This window comes from Mizuhopecten yessoensis, unplaced genomic scaffold (assembly GCF_002113885.1).
Source record: "Mizuhopecten yessoensis strain PY_sf001 unplaced genomic scaffold, ASM211388v2 scaffold10885, whole genome shotgun sequence".
NCBI lineage: Eukaryota > Metazoa > Mollusca > Bivalvia > Pectinida > Pectinidae > Mizuhopecten > Mizuhopecten yessoensis.
Window position 1 is genome coordinate 1150626 of NW_018408770.1, and position 20759 is coordinate 1171384.

The 20759-nt window shown below is 39.1% G+C and overlaps 1 protein-coding gene across 3 annotated transcripts in view; it reads right to left on the reverse strand.

The window, feature by feature from the left end:
* The window catches only part of LOC110463301, a 38404-nt gene that overhangs the window by 8235 nt on the left and 9410 nt on the right, over window positions 1-20759 (reverse strand). For all 3 annotated transcript variants that reach the window (XM_021517797.1, XM_021517796.1, XM_021517798.1), the window contains exons 6-19: window positions 20077-20222; window positions 19133-19310; window positions 17556-17686; window positions 16952-17093; window positions 14664-14785; window positions 14388-14514; window positions 14051-14184; window positions 12447-12570; window positions 10782-10915; window positions 9287-9446; window positions 6577-6778; window positions 5744-5892; window positions 5393-5611; window positions 4464-4690 (exon numbers count right to left, since the gene is read on the reverse strand). In XM_021517797.1, the coding sequence (XP_021373472.1) occupies window positions 4464-4690; window positions 5393-5611; window positions 5744-5892; window positions 6577-6778; window positions 9287-9446; window positions 10782-10915; window positions 12447-12570; window positions 14051-14184; window positions 14388-14514; window positions 14664-14785; window positions 16952-17093; window positions 17556-17686; window positions 19133-19310; window positions 20077-20222 (2195 nt within the window). The remainder of the gene's footprint in view (window positions 1-4463; window positions 4691-5392; window positions 5612-5743; window positions 5893-6576; window positions 6779-9286; window positions 9447-10781; window positions 10916-12446; window positions 12571-14050; window positions 14185-14387; window positions 14515-14663; window positions 14786-16951; window positions 17094-17555; window positions 17687-19132; window positions 19311-20076; window positions 20223-20759) is intronic.

A 20759-nucleotide genomic window follows, 5' to 3' on the forward strand; every position in this document is an offset into this window, starting at 1 on the left:
AATAATCTGGAAAATCCACCAAATCCCCTGTCGAAATGTAAACAAGGGGAATGCGCTGATAAGGCATGAACCTCGCTACGTCTTCTCTCCGAGGCAAGGGTGACAAAATACACAGTCTTGAAAGTCAAGAATTTCAAGGAGGCCTGACTCAAAGGCTCGCAAGGAACACCTAAAAGGAACTCTAGAACCAAAGCTACATCCCATTGTGGAGTTAGACGCCTAACTCTGGTCTCTCAATGGTTAAGCTTCTGATGAGGGCGGACAAGGAAGAAGAAGATCCTACCTTTGGTCGCCCTGAATAATATTAGATACCAGCAACAGCCGATCGATAGCCGGTAATGGTACTAGAAGCTTAAAGTTCTTACGGCAAAACAATTGTGGTAAAAAAAAATCTGCAATTAAGGGAACCGAGCCATGGAGTGGATCAACTTGCCTCTGACCACACCAATCGCAGAAGATGCTCCACATAGACTGGTAGACTGTCGCTTTTTCAACCAGAAACGACAGAAGCTGAGAGAACCATGGTTGCCTCGGCCACGAATTGGGGAGCAAGGCTGCTCCTTGTACTAATGGAGAACATTGGCCTCCAAGTTGAAAGGAAGAAAGGCGTAAGCAACCCCTTCCAGTCCAGAGACAGAGCATCTACTCCCCATCTGGAATGGGAGACACAAACGTCGGCAACTGATTGTCCAAGGTTGTAATAAATAGGTCTACATGAGGCCTGTCCCAAACCAGACATATTGCTCGGAATTTGGATGAATCGATCTGTCACTCCGTGAGAACCGGCCCAAGACGTATTGACAGGGTATATGTAAAGACATAAAGTCTGCCCGGAAGGTGCTTGACCAGAATGTTAGGCATAATTCCTTGCAAAGTAGCAAAATGCGGATGGCGAGGGCACACAGGACCTAAAACCTGGTGGCCCCTTGCTTCTACAGATACGCTACAACAGTTGAGTTGTTTGTTACCACGCAAAATACCTGGTCTTGAAGATAAAACCTGAGGTCCTGGATGGCCAACAACACTGCCCTCATCTCGAGCACGTTGATGTGCTCGGAAAGATTATCCCCTGTCCACGAACCTGAGCGAGCCTGCCCGTTCAGGTACGCCCCCAACCTGTCTTGGACGCATCGATATACAGGGTCATGGTAGGCGAGCTCCTTTGCAAGGAAACCCCCTTCAGGACATTGTTCCGAACTGTCCACCATAGGGCAAGTTCCTTGACCGATTGACTGAGAGGAATAAAAGCCTCCCAATCCCGCGACGCAGGAACTCAATGGCTGAGAAGAAACATTTGGTCTGATGTGCAGCCTGACCAGAGGAACTACATTTGCTAGTGAGTGGAGAAACCCACGCATACTGAGGTATCAACGAACCTGTACCACAGAATTCTGGATAAACTGAAGCACCAGACTCTTGGCCTTGATGAATTTTTCCTGAGTTGGAAGGACTATGCCCCTGGTTACGTCGAACCGGTAGCCTCGAAAGTTTTGATTTCTCTCGTGAGGCGATGAACCCGACCTTGAGAAATAGACTCAGAACTAGTCGAGTATCCTGCACCAGGGATTCCCTCAGTAAATGAAGCATGACGGAGTCGTCGAAGTAAATATATATGTTGATACTCCGCTGGTGCAGGGAAACCTACCACTACCTGCAGTAGTTTGGTAAAAACCATGGGGGCTGTGGTAAGGCCAAAAGGCATTGCCCGGAACTGGAAGATACACACTGACTTCCTGATGGGAATGTGGAAGTAGGCATCCTTCAAGTCTATTGATGTTGCCCACATTCCCTCCCTGACTGAGGCAATAATGCCTCTCGGGGTCTCCGTCTGAAAGTGGGGAGAGTCCAAGAACCGACTGAAGGCACTTATGTCTATAATCGGGCGCCAAGCTCCCGACTTCTTCCCTACCAGAAAAATTCGGGAGAAGAAGCATGGAGAGCACCGGGACTGTGGGAGCTCCTCGTTTGCACCCTTCTCGACTAGGGTAGCAATTTCCCGTCTGACAGCTAGAGCCTTCTCTGGATCCACCGGGGATGGGAAAAAGATAGGCTCTGCTGTGAGCGGAGGCTTCCGTAACAACGAGATGTTCAATCCTTATGCAAATATTGACAATGCCCAACTACCCTGTGTAATCTCCTTCCATTGAGGAAGGAAAGCGGACAGTCGACCTCCTACTGGAAGGTCCGGTTGAGGAAGGCCGAGACATTCCCAAACGTCTATGGGGCTATCCACGACCGTTACAAGACCGGGTAAATGAGATATTTGATCTACTTGCCCGGACTGAAACGGAAGAGTTGTGGAAGGAGGGAAGAATTCAGGAATACTGCTTCTTACCCCCAGAGGGTTTAGCACTCTGCTTGCGCTTTCCTTTGGCGTTGGACTTAAATGTAGACTTAGTATGAGCTGCCGACTGAGTCTGGCGAGGCCCCGACTTAGCCATTGTATTGGCTTGGCCCGAACCCTGAGGGGTATACCAGCCTTACCAGCAGCCGACACTTTTGAAACTTTTGAAATCTTGAAATTGCCAAGGATACTGGGTCCTCCTTTACTTCCTTCTGAATAGAAGGACAAAAACATGGAAAGGTAAGGTTCCTCAATAGGCTTACCTTGAAGCACAGAGCCTCGCCTGGCAATAACCAAATTGGCAATCAGTGTACACTGCAAAGCTGCAGAGGCCTTCAGACAGTTGTGTAAGGATGAGGTCATCCTATCCTGCACAGCCCGTCTGTCACTCTCATCAACCTCTGACTCCCCGATGGGCACTTACTATAAACGGGAAATGGTCAATATGAGAGTACCCAGAGAGAAAGCTGCAGGTTTTTCTTCATTTTGTGGTGTCGCCTCCGGAATGGCAAACCTAGCAGGAGGCAAACCTCCTCCCCGAGGATTCTGGCCACGTCAATGCGAAGCGCCCGCATGCCAGCCAGAGCACGGTGGGCCTCAGTCTCAACCTCGGGCTCTAACTCGTCCTCCTCATCATCCTCAGATTCCGAAACATCCGAATCATGACAACATGACAAGATGAAGGAGGTTCTGACTGAAACTCAGTCAACACTCTCCCAAGTGAAAGGCTGAGGACCTCATCATCCCTGTCCCCATTCTCCATTTCAGTATCCATCTGAAAGTCCTCTTACGAGCTCTCTTAGGCTCTGAATGGCCATGATGAGACTCTGAAGATCTAGTAGAGGCGGGGATATTGGTCTTGGAGCGAGATGTCCTAAAATCCCTAATCCCAGAGTTGGATAAGAGCAGAGCATTCAGTCAGACCCAACCTGCTGAGGTGAGATCAGTCCCCAACCCTGATTAAATCCCGGAGGATAAACTGAGTTGTACCCAAATCCCTGAGGAAATGGAACCATAGGACCAGAAGGAAAGGAGCGACCCCAATATTGACCAAACTGACCAGTGGGCACATGGGGAGGAACAACCTGACCAAAAGGAAAAGGTTAAGCGCCACTCCCTCCCGGAGCGAAACCAGAAATAAAAGACCTAGGGCCAGACATATGACCAGTTTGCTGCTGGAAAGCACCAAAACGATGACTCTCGTCAGACTTGTCACCTTCTCCATTACCCATGGGCGTGACCCACTGTCTCCGAATGGTGCAAGCTGGCATGGAATCGACCAACATAGCGTTTATACCGGATACTTGACCAGAACAGAGAAAGAACCGTGAAGAGTCATGAGAGATACAGTGCTGCTACCTTCTGTGGGGCCAAGATAATTCAAAGAATTACCATTCACCATCACAGCAAAGGAAGACGACCACGCTCACGATCAGCAAGGGGTCCTCATTCATGACTCTATCCCCACCAACAGAAGCTCCAGAACTGACCAAAAAGTTAGAGACTGGAGGAGGGCTCACCCTTTCCAGAGATGAACTAACACCAATGGAAGGGGGACCAACCTTATGGAAACAGGATAGTCAACACCTGTGCCCTCTAGACTAGATCCAGCCAAAGGTTGGATAGTCTTGGGACCCAGCAAGGCCTCTGCCAAAGAGGTACCTGCTGAAGGACTCTCCGTGGGGTCCCCGCTACTACCGGAGGAGGACCTAACCATGTCCTTCCTCTTACTCCGTTTGTCAGATTTGGAGGAATCCTTCATGGTTCACAAAAAAGAAAAACAAACAGTTTAGCCTTAATTTGTAAATAAAATAATTTCAATTCACAAAAAGCACCGTAAACGAAAATGAAATTAAATGTAAACACCAACGAAAACGATAGGGGACCAAAACATGTGGCAATGGTACCGACGTTTTACAACAAAAAATACGGTGAAAAAAGGAAAAGAGATAGATAAACAATAGCAAAGAAACTGGTATAATTAACGAAGAACAAAAACAAACAATGACACAATGAGGGTTACCGCCCTCGGAAAACTTGAACAAAGTCCAGAGTAAAAATAACAGCCATGTGCTTCTTCAAGTTGAAGAAAAGTGTTTAAAGCAACTCAGTTGATTACCTGATTCCATCCATTGCGTTTACAATAGCAGCTGACGTATCTTTGATAGGGGAAGTCATTCCATATTTCTGCAACTCTTCAAAGTATTTTCGATGAGGTCTAAGTGTTTCTACACCATATTTAGACCCTAGAATGCGGACAGAGTCTAACAGATAAATCTGATGATTTGGATCATGCCAACATTTTGCCAGGGCAAGAAGCTCTTCAAATATGGTGTTGACTAAATCCTATCAATTGAAAAGACGACAGATTATTAATTCATGTGAAGCTTAGTAATGAAATCTGCAAAGTGAAGAAATATTCCTTCTAAAAAAAACATTTAAAAAAAAATTTGATAAATGACAGGTCAACAATTCTTCAGCCAAAAAGGAAGCATATCTTAATTTAGGCTTAGAAAAATAGAAAAAATATATTCTTTTACATCTGAAAATTAAGACAAAGTTGGTGTTATTTTAATTTTAAAAAATAGGTGTGCTGATGTAGTCATCCTGATCTGTGTTAGAACATCTTATACTGTATTAACGTTAAGGAAAATATTTTCAATTTACAGTAACAGTAACTTCGACTCTATACTGACTTAAGTATTTGGAGGTCATAAGTTCAAAACAATAATAGGGGTGTTCCTTTGGTGATGATCAACACACATTATTTGCGGAAAATTCCAAAGATATGCATCAAAAATCACCCAAGTGATGATAACAATTTTTCCATTCATAGTAACAGTGACGAAAACAAGAAAGCTTTTTTCATAATGGTGTTCATCATTCATCCAAATGTTAATTAACAGAAAGATGTTTTCCAAAATAAAAAGCGGCACACTTCAAGTGAAAAATTATTTATTGTTGATATATCAAGGTATACCTGGTATGTAAATTAAATACATTCAAATGTCAGAATACCAATAAATCAGAATAGGAGGAAGAACAGACCTTTTTCTTCAATCCCAAGTTGACAGCTATCACTTGGACTGAAGAGGCATTCAGGACATCTAAGTTTGGATTCTGTAGGACATGTTTGATCATGTTGTCTCCAAATATCTCGGGTTTAATGGCTATTATTTCACCAAGAGCCATTAAAACACTGCCTTGTGATAGCTTCTCATCTAGAAACCTCCTAGTCATCATGTCAACATGTTCTTGAGTGAACAGCTACAATGGTGAAAATCAAAGGAAAAATAACAATAATTTTATGTAACAGGTAGTTATAGATGATTTGACCTCTTGACATGAAATTTAACCTATGACATAGCTATTGAAGATTAGACTCCTGATATTTCTTACCTCAGCTTGTCTTTCAGCCGTTAACTTAAACATCATTCCGTGTAAAAAGGCTTTGGAATTGCCAGTGTCCTCCGCTATAGTTTTCATAACCACGTAAAAATCTGAAGTTGTAAAACCATCACTTTCCTCGAGGGGCTTCCATAGTGCTCCTAAAAATACATCAAACAAGTGCTAATTGTAATGGGAACCATTACAGATGTCCCCCAAACCCCCCCCCCCCTAGTTGCAAAGATGCATCAGAAAAGGATCGCATTGCCATAGTACACATACAATGTACATACAAAATTTGAGTGAAATTGAGCAATTTCTAAATTGCGACCAATCAGAAGCCTCTGTGTAGTTGCTATGGCAACAAAACGTATGTGATTGAATATTCAGTCCCCTAATACTCCTTTATACCAATATTCATCGAAATCGAACAACATCAAAATTTCGACCAATCAGAAGTCTCTGTGTGGTTGCTAGAGCAACGAAACCTATGCGGTTGAATTCGCAGTCCACTTATACCCCTATATACCTCATAAAAAAATCAAACAATATCTAAATTTCCACCAATTAGAAGCCTTCGTGTGGTTGCTATATGGTTGCTATGGCAACGAAACCTATGCGGTTGAATTCGCAGTCCCCTTAGTCCCCTACACTTATATTAGCATCTATGAATCACAGACGACAAAGTAGTGAACAAGCATATAAAGTCAGCATCAATTAACAACCTACTGTATTATAGAGAGATCAATCAAAGTGATTACCAGATATAAGATAGATCAAGGGTGATGGAAGAGTTAAAAATGATAACTTATCATCGTTTTCTGAGATGTGAAAGCTGTACATACTCAATGCAAAATCTGATTTCGTTTCTTTGTACCACTCGACGAGGGCATCCAGATGTCCCTCCAGTAATTTGTAGTCATCTACACTTATCATATAGACAATGGTCCGACTTGTCTCCACAAGCTCTTTCTCCTCATGTTTTATTTGTTTCATTAGGGCCGGCATCAGTGGCAAAACTGCGTCTGATGTGTCTTTCCCAATATGCTAGAAATAGGAAAAAATTCTCAAGAGTCAATTTTATTACTACACTTTATCCTTAAAACTGCATATCTCTTGGATGAGACATAAGTCGCATGACGACATGGTATTTCGTTAAATACAATACACATTGCCCTCATGTTCCTAAAACATTAATCCTAAATCTGAATTGTTCTCGTAGTTCAAGAACAATTAACTATGATGCTCATTCAGCATCGTTAAAACTCATTCAATGTTCACAAACTTCTTCGAAGATATGTCAGATAAAGATTACACATTTTACAAATTTAGTGTCTTATCAGATATGTGTTGTACAAGTTCAGTTTTGTGTAAGATACATATTATTGTCAAAGTTGTAACACTTGATCGAAACTTCTTTGTCACCTGGAACAGTGGTTGGTCCACGCTTCTTTGTCACCTGGGACAGTGGTTGGTCCACGCTTCTCTGTCACCTGGGACAGTGGTTGGTCCACGCTTCTTTGTCACCTGGAACAGTGGTTGGTCCACGCAAAGTCCTCTCAAACTAAGACAAAAGCATGAAACTCAAAGTCTCTCTTTTGGTACTTCTCAATAAGCAAACAGGAGTGCATTGATCCATTTGTCCAAATCTTTGCATCTCTCTCACTGTGCAGACCCATTGAATTGTTCCATCATACACTGGGTGATATGGTGTCGTAGTCATTGGCCGAAAATAAAGTAGCCTACTCACTTTCCTTGTCACTTACCAGGTTATATTAATTGAACCCTGTGATAGGTTAATATCTGAAGGAATACCACCATACTTGAATATATGGACAGCCCCTTGTGTGAATCTCGAGATCTCACTTTCTGCTAATGGTACCAACTCCGTATACTTAGGTCTATATCTTATATTCTCTCTCTTACAGTTCGCTGAGCTTTAGTTTCTACATCGTGCACAAAAGGTTGTTTAACTTTTTATTCTGAATCTTGAAACTAAGGTTCTCGTACAGCCTTGACATCTCTGTTAACGAGGTCATTGTTTAATGGTGACTCCAGTGTCCAGATTTCTTCATGAATGTGTGTACTGCTGGTGTGTAAAATGCCAAGTAACAAGCCCGAATGCTTCCTGCCATCTGATCTGATTCTACTAGACATTTCCTTACTACAACTTCATCATAACCACAGCCCTTAATTACGACCTTTTCCCATTCCAATGTCACAAGAGACACTCATTTTCTGATCCACAGTTACAGCTGCAACTGGACATGTCCCTCCAGTAATTTGTAGTCATCTACACTTATCATATAGTAAACAGATAATAGGTGTCTCATCTTTTTGAAGTAACAAGTACTGCTATAAATATCTTCAATAGTGCTATAAATAATGTTTCTGATTTCCGATGCCCCAATCTTACTGTTAGATGCACTGTTCTGGTTCTAGGAAAAAGACAATTGAATTGTTACGTCCTTTCAGTCATTATACCAGTTATAGATCCCCCAGGTCGGCCAATATAGACATGTTATCTGTGAGTTTGGAACTTGTTCCTAAGGAGACAATGCTTTATCCTCTTTACAGCAGTGAATGAACTGGTCTTCCATCATTGAGTCCTTTGAGAAATTTGAATTCCTTATCAGTTTTTTCAGGTCAAACTATTTTTTGTCTCCAAGTGCTCATTCTTCCACTCAACTTCTGAGCTTATTGCATACCTCTCAAAATGTCTTTTGTTCAAATCCATGCAGTCTATTACTTCCATACAGGAAGGTACTATCTTGGTCCTCTACTGACATTTGTATGCATAGTGCGTAGAAAGATCCAATATTTACACATCCTCTGGCTCTGCAGATGACCACCAGGACTGCTGCCTCTCTTGACAATTTATGTTAGTTACAGCTTGTGAGTTTTCTTCCCTTTTGGAGTTTTGTATGTGTGTTATATCCTTAAACAGATACAGTCATTTAAGGAGGTGCCAGGATTTGGTGGTGGAGCAATGATGGAGTGCCCTCAGGAAAACCATCGGTCTGTGGACAGTACTTGGTGACTGCCCTACGTAAGCCTCAAGCGGGACACCGTGGCAGAGGGCTAGTGATCATACACAATCATACGCCTGAACCACTTGGCCACAGTTGCCCCAATCCCCTTTGGGGACTGACCTTTTTCTTTACCATGTGTCATCCGGCTGATCCAAACTTGACTGCTCCAATGGATCAAGCCATTGATGAAAACATTTCAGGTGCTAACACATCTGGTTTTTAGGTTGAATTCTAGTCAATAGACCTACACATCTATCTTTCTCAGACAAGCTCCCCTGTAGTGCTCTTTCCACTCTCGCACTCTCACTTATGTAAAACTGGAATATTTTTAACACTGGGATTCATACAAAATACAAAACAACATACATGATCAACATATGATCAATTCATAAAAAAAAATATACACAAGAGTCCACTGCAAGTATGTGATTGTGATAATTCATTCACAGCCTAATCATTGAGCCACTAAAAATTGAGTACATTCTAAAAATGTTAATAGTATAAAATGGACTAAAATTCTTACTTTATTCATAAACAATTGCAAGAAATCAGTGGCTGTACGGCCATACAGAGATTTGTCGCCATGGTTCATGTCTGTGTACTCCAAATCCTCTGTCTGCATCACCCACAAAAACATCTCTACAAACGTCTTGTTGACATCATCTGGTATTTCTTTTCCAATGCTGAAACCAACAAAAAATAATTAATCAAAACGTCATCAAAGACAGATTGCCTTGTGTCTGTAGATTGTGTCTTGTGTCTACAGATTGTGTTGTGTGTATACAAATTGTGTCATGTGTATACAAATTGTGTCATGTGTCTACAGATTGTGTCTCATGTATACAGATTAAGTCTAGATCTTGTGTCTACATACTGTGTTTTGTGTCTACATATTGTGCCATGTATACAGATTGTGTTTCATTTACATGTATACAGATTGTGTCTTGTATCTACATATGTGTTTTGGGTCTACAGATTGTGTCTTGTGTATACAGATTAATTCTAAATCTTGTGTCTACATACTGTGTTTTGTGTATACATATTGTGCCATGTGTCTACAAATTGTGTCTAATGTATACAGATTGTGTCTTATGTATATATATTGTGTCTTGTATCTACATATTGTGTTTTGTGTATACATATTGTACCATGTGTATACATATTGTGTCTCATGTATACAGATTGTGTCTTGTATCTACATATTGTGTTTTGTGTATACAGATTATGTCTTGTGTCTACAGATTATGTTTTGTGTCTCATGTATACAGATTGTGTCATGTGTCTACAGATTGTGTCTCATGTATACAGATTATGTCTTGTGTCTACAGATTATGTCTTGTGTCTATAGATTGTGTCTTGTGTCCACAGATTGTGTCTCATGTATACAGATTGTGTCTTGTATCTACATATTGTGTTTTGTGTATACAGATTATGTCTTGTGTCTACAGATTGTGTCTCGTGTCTAAAGATTGTGTCTTGTGTCTATCTGTATACATGTCATGTGTCTATCTGTATACATGAGACAAAATTTGTAGACACATCACAAAATTTCTAGACACAAGAGACAATCTCTGGACACATGACACAATCTGTAGCCACAAAACACAATCTATGAAAACACATGATACAATCTGTAGACAGCAGACACAATATATAGACACAAGACACAATCTGTAGACACAAGACACAATCTTTTGATATTGACGCAATCATATGGTTGCTATTATGATCTGATGTTTATATAGGCCTACATAATTCACCACATATGCCATGATTTAAATATTGTTTATTATTGTCTGTACAGCATTCTACAGTATTCAACGAAACTTCCTTTATTTATCAGCTAGCAGACATCACAATGGATGCCAAATATGGTGCAGTTACAACCACAGATTGTGGTGATATTTCTCTCTCAGTGACTTGTAGACTTTGTTCTTAATCTGGTCTTTTTATATTGAATTTGAGGTCAATTTGTTTGTAATTATGACATGCCGAACAATTTCATACTGGTTATATACCTGTAGGCTTCTATGGCATTCTCCATGAAGTTGCATCCAAACAAAAAGTTGTTATAATCATCCAACATGTAGTCTCTGTCATAGAAGAGTACTGCAAATCTCTTCATCAGGCCAGGAATCACATCCTGGTTTCCCTAAAATTTAACAAGGCATCAGTGAATGTCTGTTTTAAATATTAATCCTATATTCAATCTTTTAGGCTGAGCAATTCCACCAGTTGGAAACAGATATACTGTTTAAGATGTTAATTCTACTTATAGTTCAAGTGTTTTTTTGTACATTGATGTTCTTGCAAAGAAATTCCAAGCAAGTTGATAAACATTGGACAAGAGAGTCCTCAATGAAATTTTGAAATGAATAGATTATCATATACAAGTATTATATATAACATAAATGGAAAACTAGAAGAAAATACTTACATTATAGTATGATTACAAAACCCTCATTATGATGGTTTACAGAATACTTCAAATGAGAACAATACACTGATAAAGTCTTGTACTTGGTTGATGCACATACATGTAAGGAATAGTACCAGTTGCAGATTGTGGAGATCCATCAAAATTGAAAATGGACATGTAAATTCCAATTAATGATCTTCCAACATAGTCTGAGCATTCTCACTATGTAAGCACCTGCCAAGTTTGACTGAATCAAACATTTTCTAGTCATTATCTAAAATCTGTTGGCCAATCAGAATCAAAGAGTACCCCTAACATATCTAAATATGCAAAAAATCCTGATTAAGCTTTAGCATGTTGGCGTTCATCCAATATTGTCTTGGTCCTAACACCGACCCTTGAGGAACCCTGAAATCTAGTACTTTGTCATGTGAGTTGGTAGATCCGATGGCAACACACTATCGTCGTTCACTCAGATAAGACTGTATCCAGTATAGTGCGGTATCAGTCGCACCATAAGAGTATTCGAGACGTTTATAAAGTATGCCATGGTCGATGATGTCAAATACAGCTGACAAGTCCAGCACGACAAGCACCACTCTGCACTTGTTATCCAATGCAGAAGCTATGTCATTATGTACTTGTAGGAGGGCCGTCTCAGTAGAGTGTCCCATGCGGTAGGCTGATTGCAGGTTGTCATGGAGACTGTTTGCATGGAGATGAATCTTTAAACGCCGAGACACAACCTTCTCCAAGATCTTAGACAGAAAAGGTAGATTTGATACTGGTCGGTAGTTCTTCAACTCCTACTTGTCTATTCCAGGCTTCTTCAACAATGGCCTAACATTGTGCCTTCTTGAAACACAATGGAACCTTTGACTCAGCCAATGATTTGTTCATGGTTGAGATAATCAAAGGAAGCAGTGCTTGAAGACATTGAAAGCAATAGGTCTGTAGGTAGTGGATCAAGCTCACAAGACATTCTAATTAAATATGCACAGATTCTTCTCATTTTCAAACTTATAATGATATTTACCAGTATATAAATATACAACAAGTGGTTGAATTCCATAAGTATTTAGGAAGTTTATTGTCAGAGAAGCAATTTCTTCGTCAGAAATCAATGTGTGAGAGAAAAAAGGACAGATGAACTGCAAACAGTATTTTTTCCAAAGAGTGGACACAGAAATGACGATGCTCCTGTTTTTTAACTGTAATACAGCCAAAACTGCTGTATGAAATTAGTGGATAACTGATAACTCACCTCCAGTTTGATATCTCTGATAAATATCTCAACAAATTTACTCAGTTGTTTTGACCTTTTCTCCATAAAGGTCATGGCCAATTCAGCTGCGCGTCCATTCAGCTTCTCTGGAACCTTTGCAATCCTGGAATATAAAGTCAACAATTCTCAAAATGCTTATAAAATTACAAATTGAGTTTTAAAAGAAAAAGGTGTTTTTCTCCCTCATTTCCATGTGGGTAAGATAGAGCTGTCCAGGGTAAGAAAGGGGTGTAAGAAATTTCTCTCTTGCACCCTATATCATGTGACGTGACGTCACAATGATATGGCTCAACAATGATGTGACTTCACAAACCATAGTATAGGATCAGACACTAAGAACAGGTGCTGAACCATAATATAGGATCAGACATTAAGAACAGGTGCTGAACCATAGTATAGGATCAGACACTAAGAACAGGTGCTGAACCATAGTATAGGATCAGACACTAAGAACAGGTGCTGAACCATAGTATAGGATCAGACACTAAGAACAGGTGCTGAACCATAGTATAGGATCAGACACTAAGAACAGGTGCTGAACCATAGTATAGGATCAGACACTAAGAACAGGTGCTGAACCATAGTATAGGATCAGACACTAAGAACAGGTGCTGAACCATAGTATAGGATCAGACACTAAGAACAGGTGCTGAACCATAGTATAGGATCAGACACTAAGAACAGGTGCTGAACCATAGTATAGGATCAGACACTAAGAACAGGTGCTGAACCATAGTATAGGATCAGACACTAAGAACAGGTGCTGAACCATAGTATAGGATCAGACACTAAGAACAGGTGCTGAACCATAGTATAGGATCAGACACTAAGAACAGGTGCTGAACCATAGTATAGGATCAGACACTAAGAACAGGTGCTGAACCATAGTATAGGATCAGACACTAAGAACAGGTGCTGAACCATAGTATAGGATCAGACACTAAGAACAGGTGCTGAACCATAGTATAGGATCAGACACTAAGAACAGGTGCTGAACCATAGTATAGGATCAGACACTAAGAACAGGTGCTGAACCATAGTATAGGATCAGACACTAAGAACAGGTGCTGAACCATAGTATAGGATCAGACACTAAGAACAGGTGCTGAACCATAGTATAGGATCAGACACTAAGAACAGGTGCTGAACCATAGTATATGATCAGGCACTAAGAACAGGTGCTGAACCATAATATAGGTTCAGACACTAAGAACAGGTGCTGAACCATAGTACAGGATCAGACATTAAGAACAGGTGCTGAACCATCATAGTATAGGATCAGACACTAAGAACAGGTGCTGAACCATAGTATAGGTTCAGACATTAAGAACAGGTGCTGAACCATAGTATATGATCAGGCACTAAGAACAGGTGCTGAACCATAGTATAGGATCAGACACTAAGAACAGGTGCTGAACCATAATATAGGATCAGACACTCAGAACAGGTGCTGAACCATAATATAGGATCAGACACTCAGAAGTATACATAATGTAAATTGTCAATAATCAAACACTGTAAGAGTGTATCTTTTTTACAGAGATCAAATAAAACAACATGTGATAGACACAAAGTATACAAACTTGAACTGATCCAGAAGTGTGCGGATTGTATTCCCGCAGTTTTCTAAAAACCTTTCGTCTTTGTCATCTCCGTTTAAGTGTAGGTGTGCCTCTCCTATAGGTTCAATGATATCTAGGGCCTCTTGGTAATTTTGCTGAAAATAAAAATAGTCCAAAGTTGCAATATGCAAATACAAAAAATAAATCACTAACCCCTACTTATTTCCACGGTCACAGCATATGAAGTTAAGATTTTGAGCTTGTGTATATCTGCTGATATTACATTACATTTTTACCACTATGAAGTACATGAAATTTCTATATCTTGCATATATTTACAGCAACACAAATGTCTTACTTTCCAATTCCAAATCTTCTTAAATTTTTGCTGTCTGAATGTATCATGGCACCGGTACACGCCTTTCCTGTGCATCGTTCTCATAAGTACTTTCATGAGTGGAAACCATACCTGTTCTGTTCCCTTCCTGCAAAATGATATCAACAGAGTATTTATAACTTATTTACTATTAACTTATTAACTTAGGTTTACATGAAAGTAATAATACAGTTAAATTCAGTTGATGATATGTGAAAATATTATTAATTTGTGTATGCAATACTTAGTCTACTTTACCTTGCACTGGACTTGTCACTCAAGACCGTGACATAATAGTATGCCCACGGCATATGTTCAGGCTTCTTCTGCAAGATTTCTTGGAACATTGCAAGCATTTTGTTCATGATCTGAGGATTTTCCTGAAAAAGTTAACAGACCTGGTTGTTAATCAACGATTACTTAAGACACCATCAAATTAATTAAAGTCTAACATGAAATATTAGGCAGGTTTGCACAGCATAGAAGGGGTCTGCCTTTCATCTGCTTTCATCTCATTATAAGTAAACATCTGAGAAGATGTAGTATAGAATGTATATATGGTCCATCGGTTCCCTATCAACATAAATATCAGTTCACAGGACCATCTGGATGCTAGACGGTCTTATCACAAGACGTCTCCCCTGTCTGCGGGTCATGATCACCGGTCTTAGAAAGGACATGCATCCAGCCAGTTGGTGAGGCAGGGGTCAGGATTATTCTTATCTCAAGCTCAGCCAGCTGGGCATTCTGACCTTCCATAACACCACTCACCTGACAGCAACACAGTAAACAAAGGGTTTCCTCTCCCTACCTAACTTATTCTTATCTCAAGCTCAGCCAGCTGGGCATTCTGACCTTCCATAACCTCGCTGTCCTGACAGCAACCCAGTAAACAGAGGGTCTCCTCTCTTTGCCTAATTTACATGTGCTATATTGGGTATTGGTTCCTTACTGATAAGGGAAAGAGTATGAGATCCAATCCTAGGACCTATCGGGGTCACATGACAAGTGCTCTTTGTTCTAACAGTTCTAGCCAACTGCCCAGTTGTTTTCTGATGGTCAAGTTACACAGTCATACCATCCTCCTCCCCCACCACCACCTTTATTATGTTTATTGGTTGCCTGTCACTGTATCATTCCTCCCTTGGTTGACCATCGGTCAACTGAAACAGCTTCACTCTTCACTATTTCGGCCTATGGCAGTAAACTGTCATCATGTAATAACATGTAACATGGATTATTAATGGTGCCAGTCTGCTGCTATACACCCCAAATCGGTCAATCCAACTCCAGAACCTAGGGTTAAAAAGCTGGAATGTATATACATCAACTCTATATGGCCTAGGGTAAGACATTAAGTTGAACTCCAGGCCTAAGTGATGTGACTCCCAACTCTAGCCGACTTCCAGACATTTAAGTGACCAGGCTATGGTTTTCCATGAGCTTTGGGTCAGTCACAGTCGTCCAAGTCCATGTTCGAACCGGGTTGTTGGCCACAGCTTTTCAGCACCCTGCTCTTCCAGCACTACAGGGTCGCACCACGGGTTCAATAGCTTATCGGCTATTCTCCATCAGGTCCAAGGGAGGTGATAGGCACCCCTTATCTGCAGACTTGTTAATAAATTCTCAGAATTCATCCTACATTCTTTGTTATTTGTTGTGTAAATCAGGAACACTTCCATATTCAAAAACACCATTATATTCCAACAAAAATGTAATACCTTACTATGATTGAAGAACTTGTTCTTTCTTTGGGTTAGAAATGTATTGGTTACGTTGAGTAAGGTAAGACCTACATGTACTGGTGGCAATGACCAACAGATGGACGGACAGACAGGGTGATTCCTATATACCCCCAAAACTTCATTTATAGGTGGTATACAAATCCTTATTTCTGTGGAACATTATGGACTGCTTCTGTCTAGAATCCAACAATTCCGACATAATCATATCCTTGTGAGTATCTTGAAGGTTTCCTCGACAATACAAGGAAACGGTTTCCTAGACAATATAAGGTAATGGTTTCCTAGACAATACAAGGTAATGGGTTCCTGGACAATACAAAGTAATGGTTTCTTAGACAATACAAGTTAATGGTTTCCTAGACAATACAAGGTAATGGTTTCCTAGACAATACAAGGTAATGGTTTCCTGGACAATACAAAGTAATGGTTTCATAGACAATACAATGTAATGGTTCCCTGGACAATACAAGGTAATGGTTTCCTATACAATACAAGGTAATGGTTTCCTGGACAATACAAAGGAATGGGTTCTTAGACAATACAAGTTAATGGTTTCCTAGACAATACAAGGTAATGGTTTCCTATACAATACAAGGTAATGGTTTCCTATACAATACAAGGTAATGGTTTCCTGGACAATACAAAGTAATGTTTTCTTAGACAATACAAGTTAATGGTTTCCTAGACAATACAAGGTAATGGTTTCCTAGACAATACATGGTAATGGTTACTGAACGAAAACATATCAAAGTATATTGTATCTGGGTTCTGCTACAAAGTTTTGATTAAAAATCAACTTACATCATAGGTCTTCTCTGTTGTTTCTGTCAAAAGATGTAAAATCCTTGATAACACTTTATGCATGTGACCATGATTGGTAAGAAAGTATCTCTTCATAAGCTCTATGATGTCATCCAATAAAACAACTGTCCACCTTTTTTCTCTACAAAAACAAAACAAAACAATAAACATACTAACACACACTTGGTATATGCTTACATATACTTGTTACATAGTTATACACACTTGTTATATACTTACACATACTTGTTATATACTTACACACACTTGTTACATAGTTACACACACTTGTTATATACTTACACATACTTGTTATATACTAACACACACTTGTTACATACTTACACACACTTGTTACATACTTACATACTTACACACACTTGTTACATACTTATATACTTACACACACTTTTTACATACTAACACACACTTGTTACATACTAAAGTAAACACTTGTTACTTACTTACACACACTTGTTACATACTTACATACACTTGTTACATACTTACATACACTTGTTACATACTTACACACACTTGTTACATACTAACACACACTTACACACACTTGTTACATACTTACACACACTTGTTACATACTTACATTATACAGTCGACCATATTTCTGACTATGTCCATAGATATATCATCATGCTTTTCTTGAAACTTATCACTGCTTATTGTGTCTCCTACAGTTTGCCAATGTCTCCGGAGAATGTCTGGCTTTTGAAGAACCTGTTCAAGAGGAAACAATAATCATTTAGTTGCAACTTTTTGTTTTACTGATCCTTAATTAATTATGTCATTATTATCTGTGCTCACTGATTCCTTTATCAAAACAAATTAAGTCTTTGTTTAATCAAATTCCTGTTTATAAAAGGGTCTTATCAACTCCCTGTTTACTAGAGGGTGCCTTTGTTAAATCAATTGTATGCTTATGAAGGTGCATCTTTCTTCAATTTTGTTTAATAGATGATGTCTTCAACACATTAATTGCTTACAAGAAGGCTCCTTTGTTTAATCAATTTTCTTTTTGTGATACAGCGGTTCTTGCATAAAAATAAGTTTTTGATACAGGCTGTTGAATTTTTCTTTTCTAGCATCAGTTTTAAAACTGCCACCTAATTTGTACTTGTCTATCATTATCGGACAAAACCTTAAGTCATGTGATCAGTCCTCTATTTTATGGCTCATAGACATCACCATCGTAGAGGTCAAATTCTTAAGGAATTAATCGGAAAAATTATCAAAATTAAACCAAGTCCTATAAAAAAAATTGATCCAGAGAAAATCACCCAAGGACTACAATAAATTCTTATGAACAGGTCTATCATCATGCATGCTGGAACTCTTACATTATGTTTGTATTCATCAATATCCACTGTTTAAGTTTGTCTTAGTATTTCGTCTGTTACCACCAAACAAAAAGTCTTATGAATACATGTACATAGTAGAAGTTCACATATGTTATGGTTGAAGTCATGTGAATTCATAAAGAAAGTCTTCTAGTGATAACATTGATGATATGACAGGTCATGTTTAAACTACAACAGAAAACAAGAGGCCCAATGAGCCTACATCACTCACCTAGTATTAATCTCAAAACTGTAACCTTAAAGTGGACTAAAATAAAGTTTCAGGCAAAATATCAGTATTTATGACTATAAGTCATTCAAAAGAACCTGTTAACAGATTTAAACACATTTTACCCCTGTGACTTTGAAAGACAAACAAGGTCATTATGTTAAACAAACTGTATAGGCCTTCATCTAAGCATGTAACTTGCAAATTATCACCACACTAGACCTTTTGTTTACCGAGATTAGGTCATTTATAGGTGTGTACACATTAAACCAAATAAGACCTTGAAAGTGGATCAAGGTCATTCAAATGAAAACACTTGATAGCCCTTCATCCAAGCATGCCACTTACCAAATATCAACATTCTGGGCCTTATGGTTATTCAGAAGAAGTTATTTGAAAGATTTTAAAAATATTTGACCACTGTTACCTTGAATATAAGTCAAGGTCATTAATTTGAACAAACTTAATAGCCCTTCATCCCAGCATGTTATTGGCTAAATATCATCATCCTGGGCCTTCTGGTGATTCAGAAGAAGTTGTTTAAAGAAAAAAGTTGATGCTGGACGGCCTACGGGCCAGGTGAGCTAAAAATCTTACCTGATATGGGTTCTCATTATGTTTGCCAGGGTAAGCTGTCGCTATCCTCTTCATTGCATACTGTAAATGGGAGACAAAATCATCTGGTACCTCCGTGATTTGTGTGAAGTAGAACAGGTACAGATCCAGAAACTGTTGATGAATCTCTGGGTCATAAACTTTGTCACTTTTGTAGTTACTGAAAATTTGGGAATTATACCAAGTTTACATATTAACCCTGATATCATACATCCACTATCAAAAGTAGTATTATAGGAGTTTAGTGTAGTAAATCAGCTAGAAATTCTTATCCTGATAACTACCAAACAATTCAAACAGGGAGCGAGCTCACATAGATATACCCCCCGCTTGCACTTACAAGATTTCTGGAGCAGAAGTTAAAGTTCCAAGGGTCATAACTCTAGCAAAAAGAGTTGAATCACAAATTCAGTTCTTCATGCACATGTACATAAGATGTAGTTTAACACTACCAAGTTACCAAAAAATCAAAAAAACAGTGAAAGAGGAGTTGCGTTTACAAGGTTTCTGGAGCAGAAGAAAAATAGTCAAATTGCAAATTCCTTTCATCATCCACATCTACATAAGGTGTGCTTTCACTGTGTCAAATTACAAAAATATCCAACACATGGTTAAGGAGCAGTTGTGCTTACAAGCCAGTAAGGATAATGGACAGATGGACGGACAGGGTGATTCCTATATCCCCTCCTACCCCACCCCCCTGTCGCTCGTCAGTATATCGTAGGTACTGTATCAATGGTTAACAAAACACACTGCACCCTTGAATATGTCTACCATGGTTCATGATCAGTGCCTTTCTCAACATACCTACATAATAAAATGTTACTAATTTTCCTATGACTGAAATAGAATTAGTTTGTAATGATTTCCAAACCTTATACAGGTCAATCCACTGAGAAAAAAAAAATCTAGTGTTAATTGCTTACCCAAGGATGATTTTGATGAGTTTGTAGATAAAGACTCCCCAGTAGTGAGAATGTGATTGGTACAAAAATTTCTTAGGATCCTCAGGTACATAATGCCACTCCTTCAAACTGTCATTAATTCTGGTAAGTCCTTCCCCTTTCAAAGCCTAAAAAAATTTACTTAAAAATCTGTAAGCTTTGAATACTGTAACAGTAGAAATGGTGGTGGTGTGGAAATGCTCATGTTTTTCATTTTAAGTTTATTAGTACAAAACTATTCACAGACAAATATTGATTTATAAATTATATAAATGAAATAAATTAAATAAATCATAGATAAATTATGTAGATTTTAGAACCATTGCCAATGCCTTAATTAGTTTCCACATCACGTTAAGTTTAAAGAACTATGACGCAAACATTTCCAAATGTGAAAAGGGACTATTTCCAGCTAAACAAAGTAACCTATGTACCCAAAAAGGTGAGGGCCTAAGACACCTTCCTGGGGTCTCCTAAAAAGCAATGCACCTGATTACAGGTAATTGGTAATGAAATTCGTTGCAAGCCTACAATAAACCTGTCAGTGAATGTAAGGTCACCAAAAAATCCAAATTCCAATTTATTTCATCACTTGGCTTTATTGACAAAGGTTTTGTTAATAATCAATTTTGAGATCAAACTTAATTTTCTTGCCACTTTTTAGA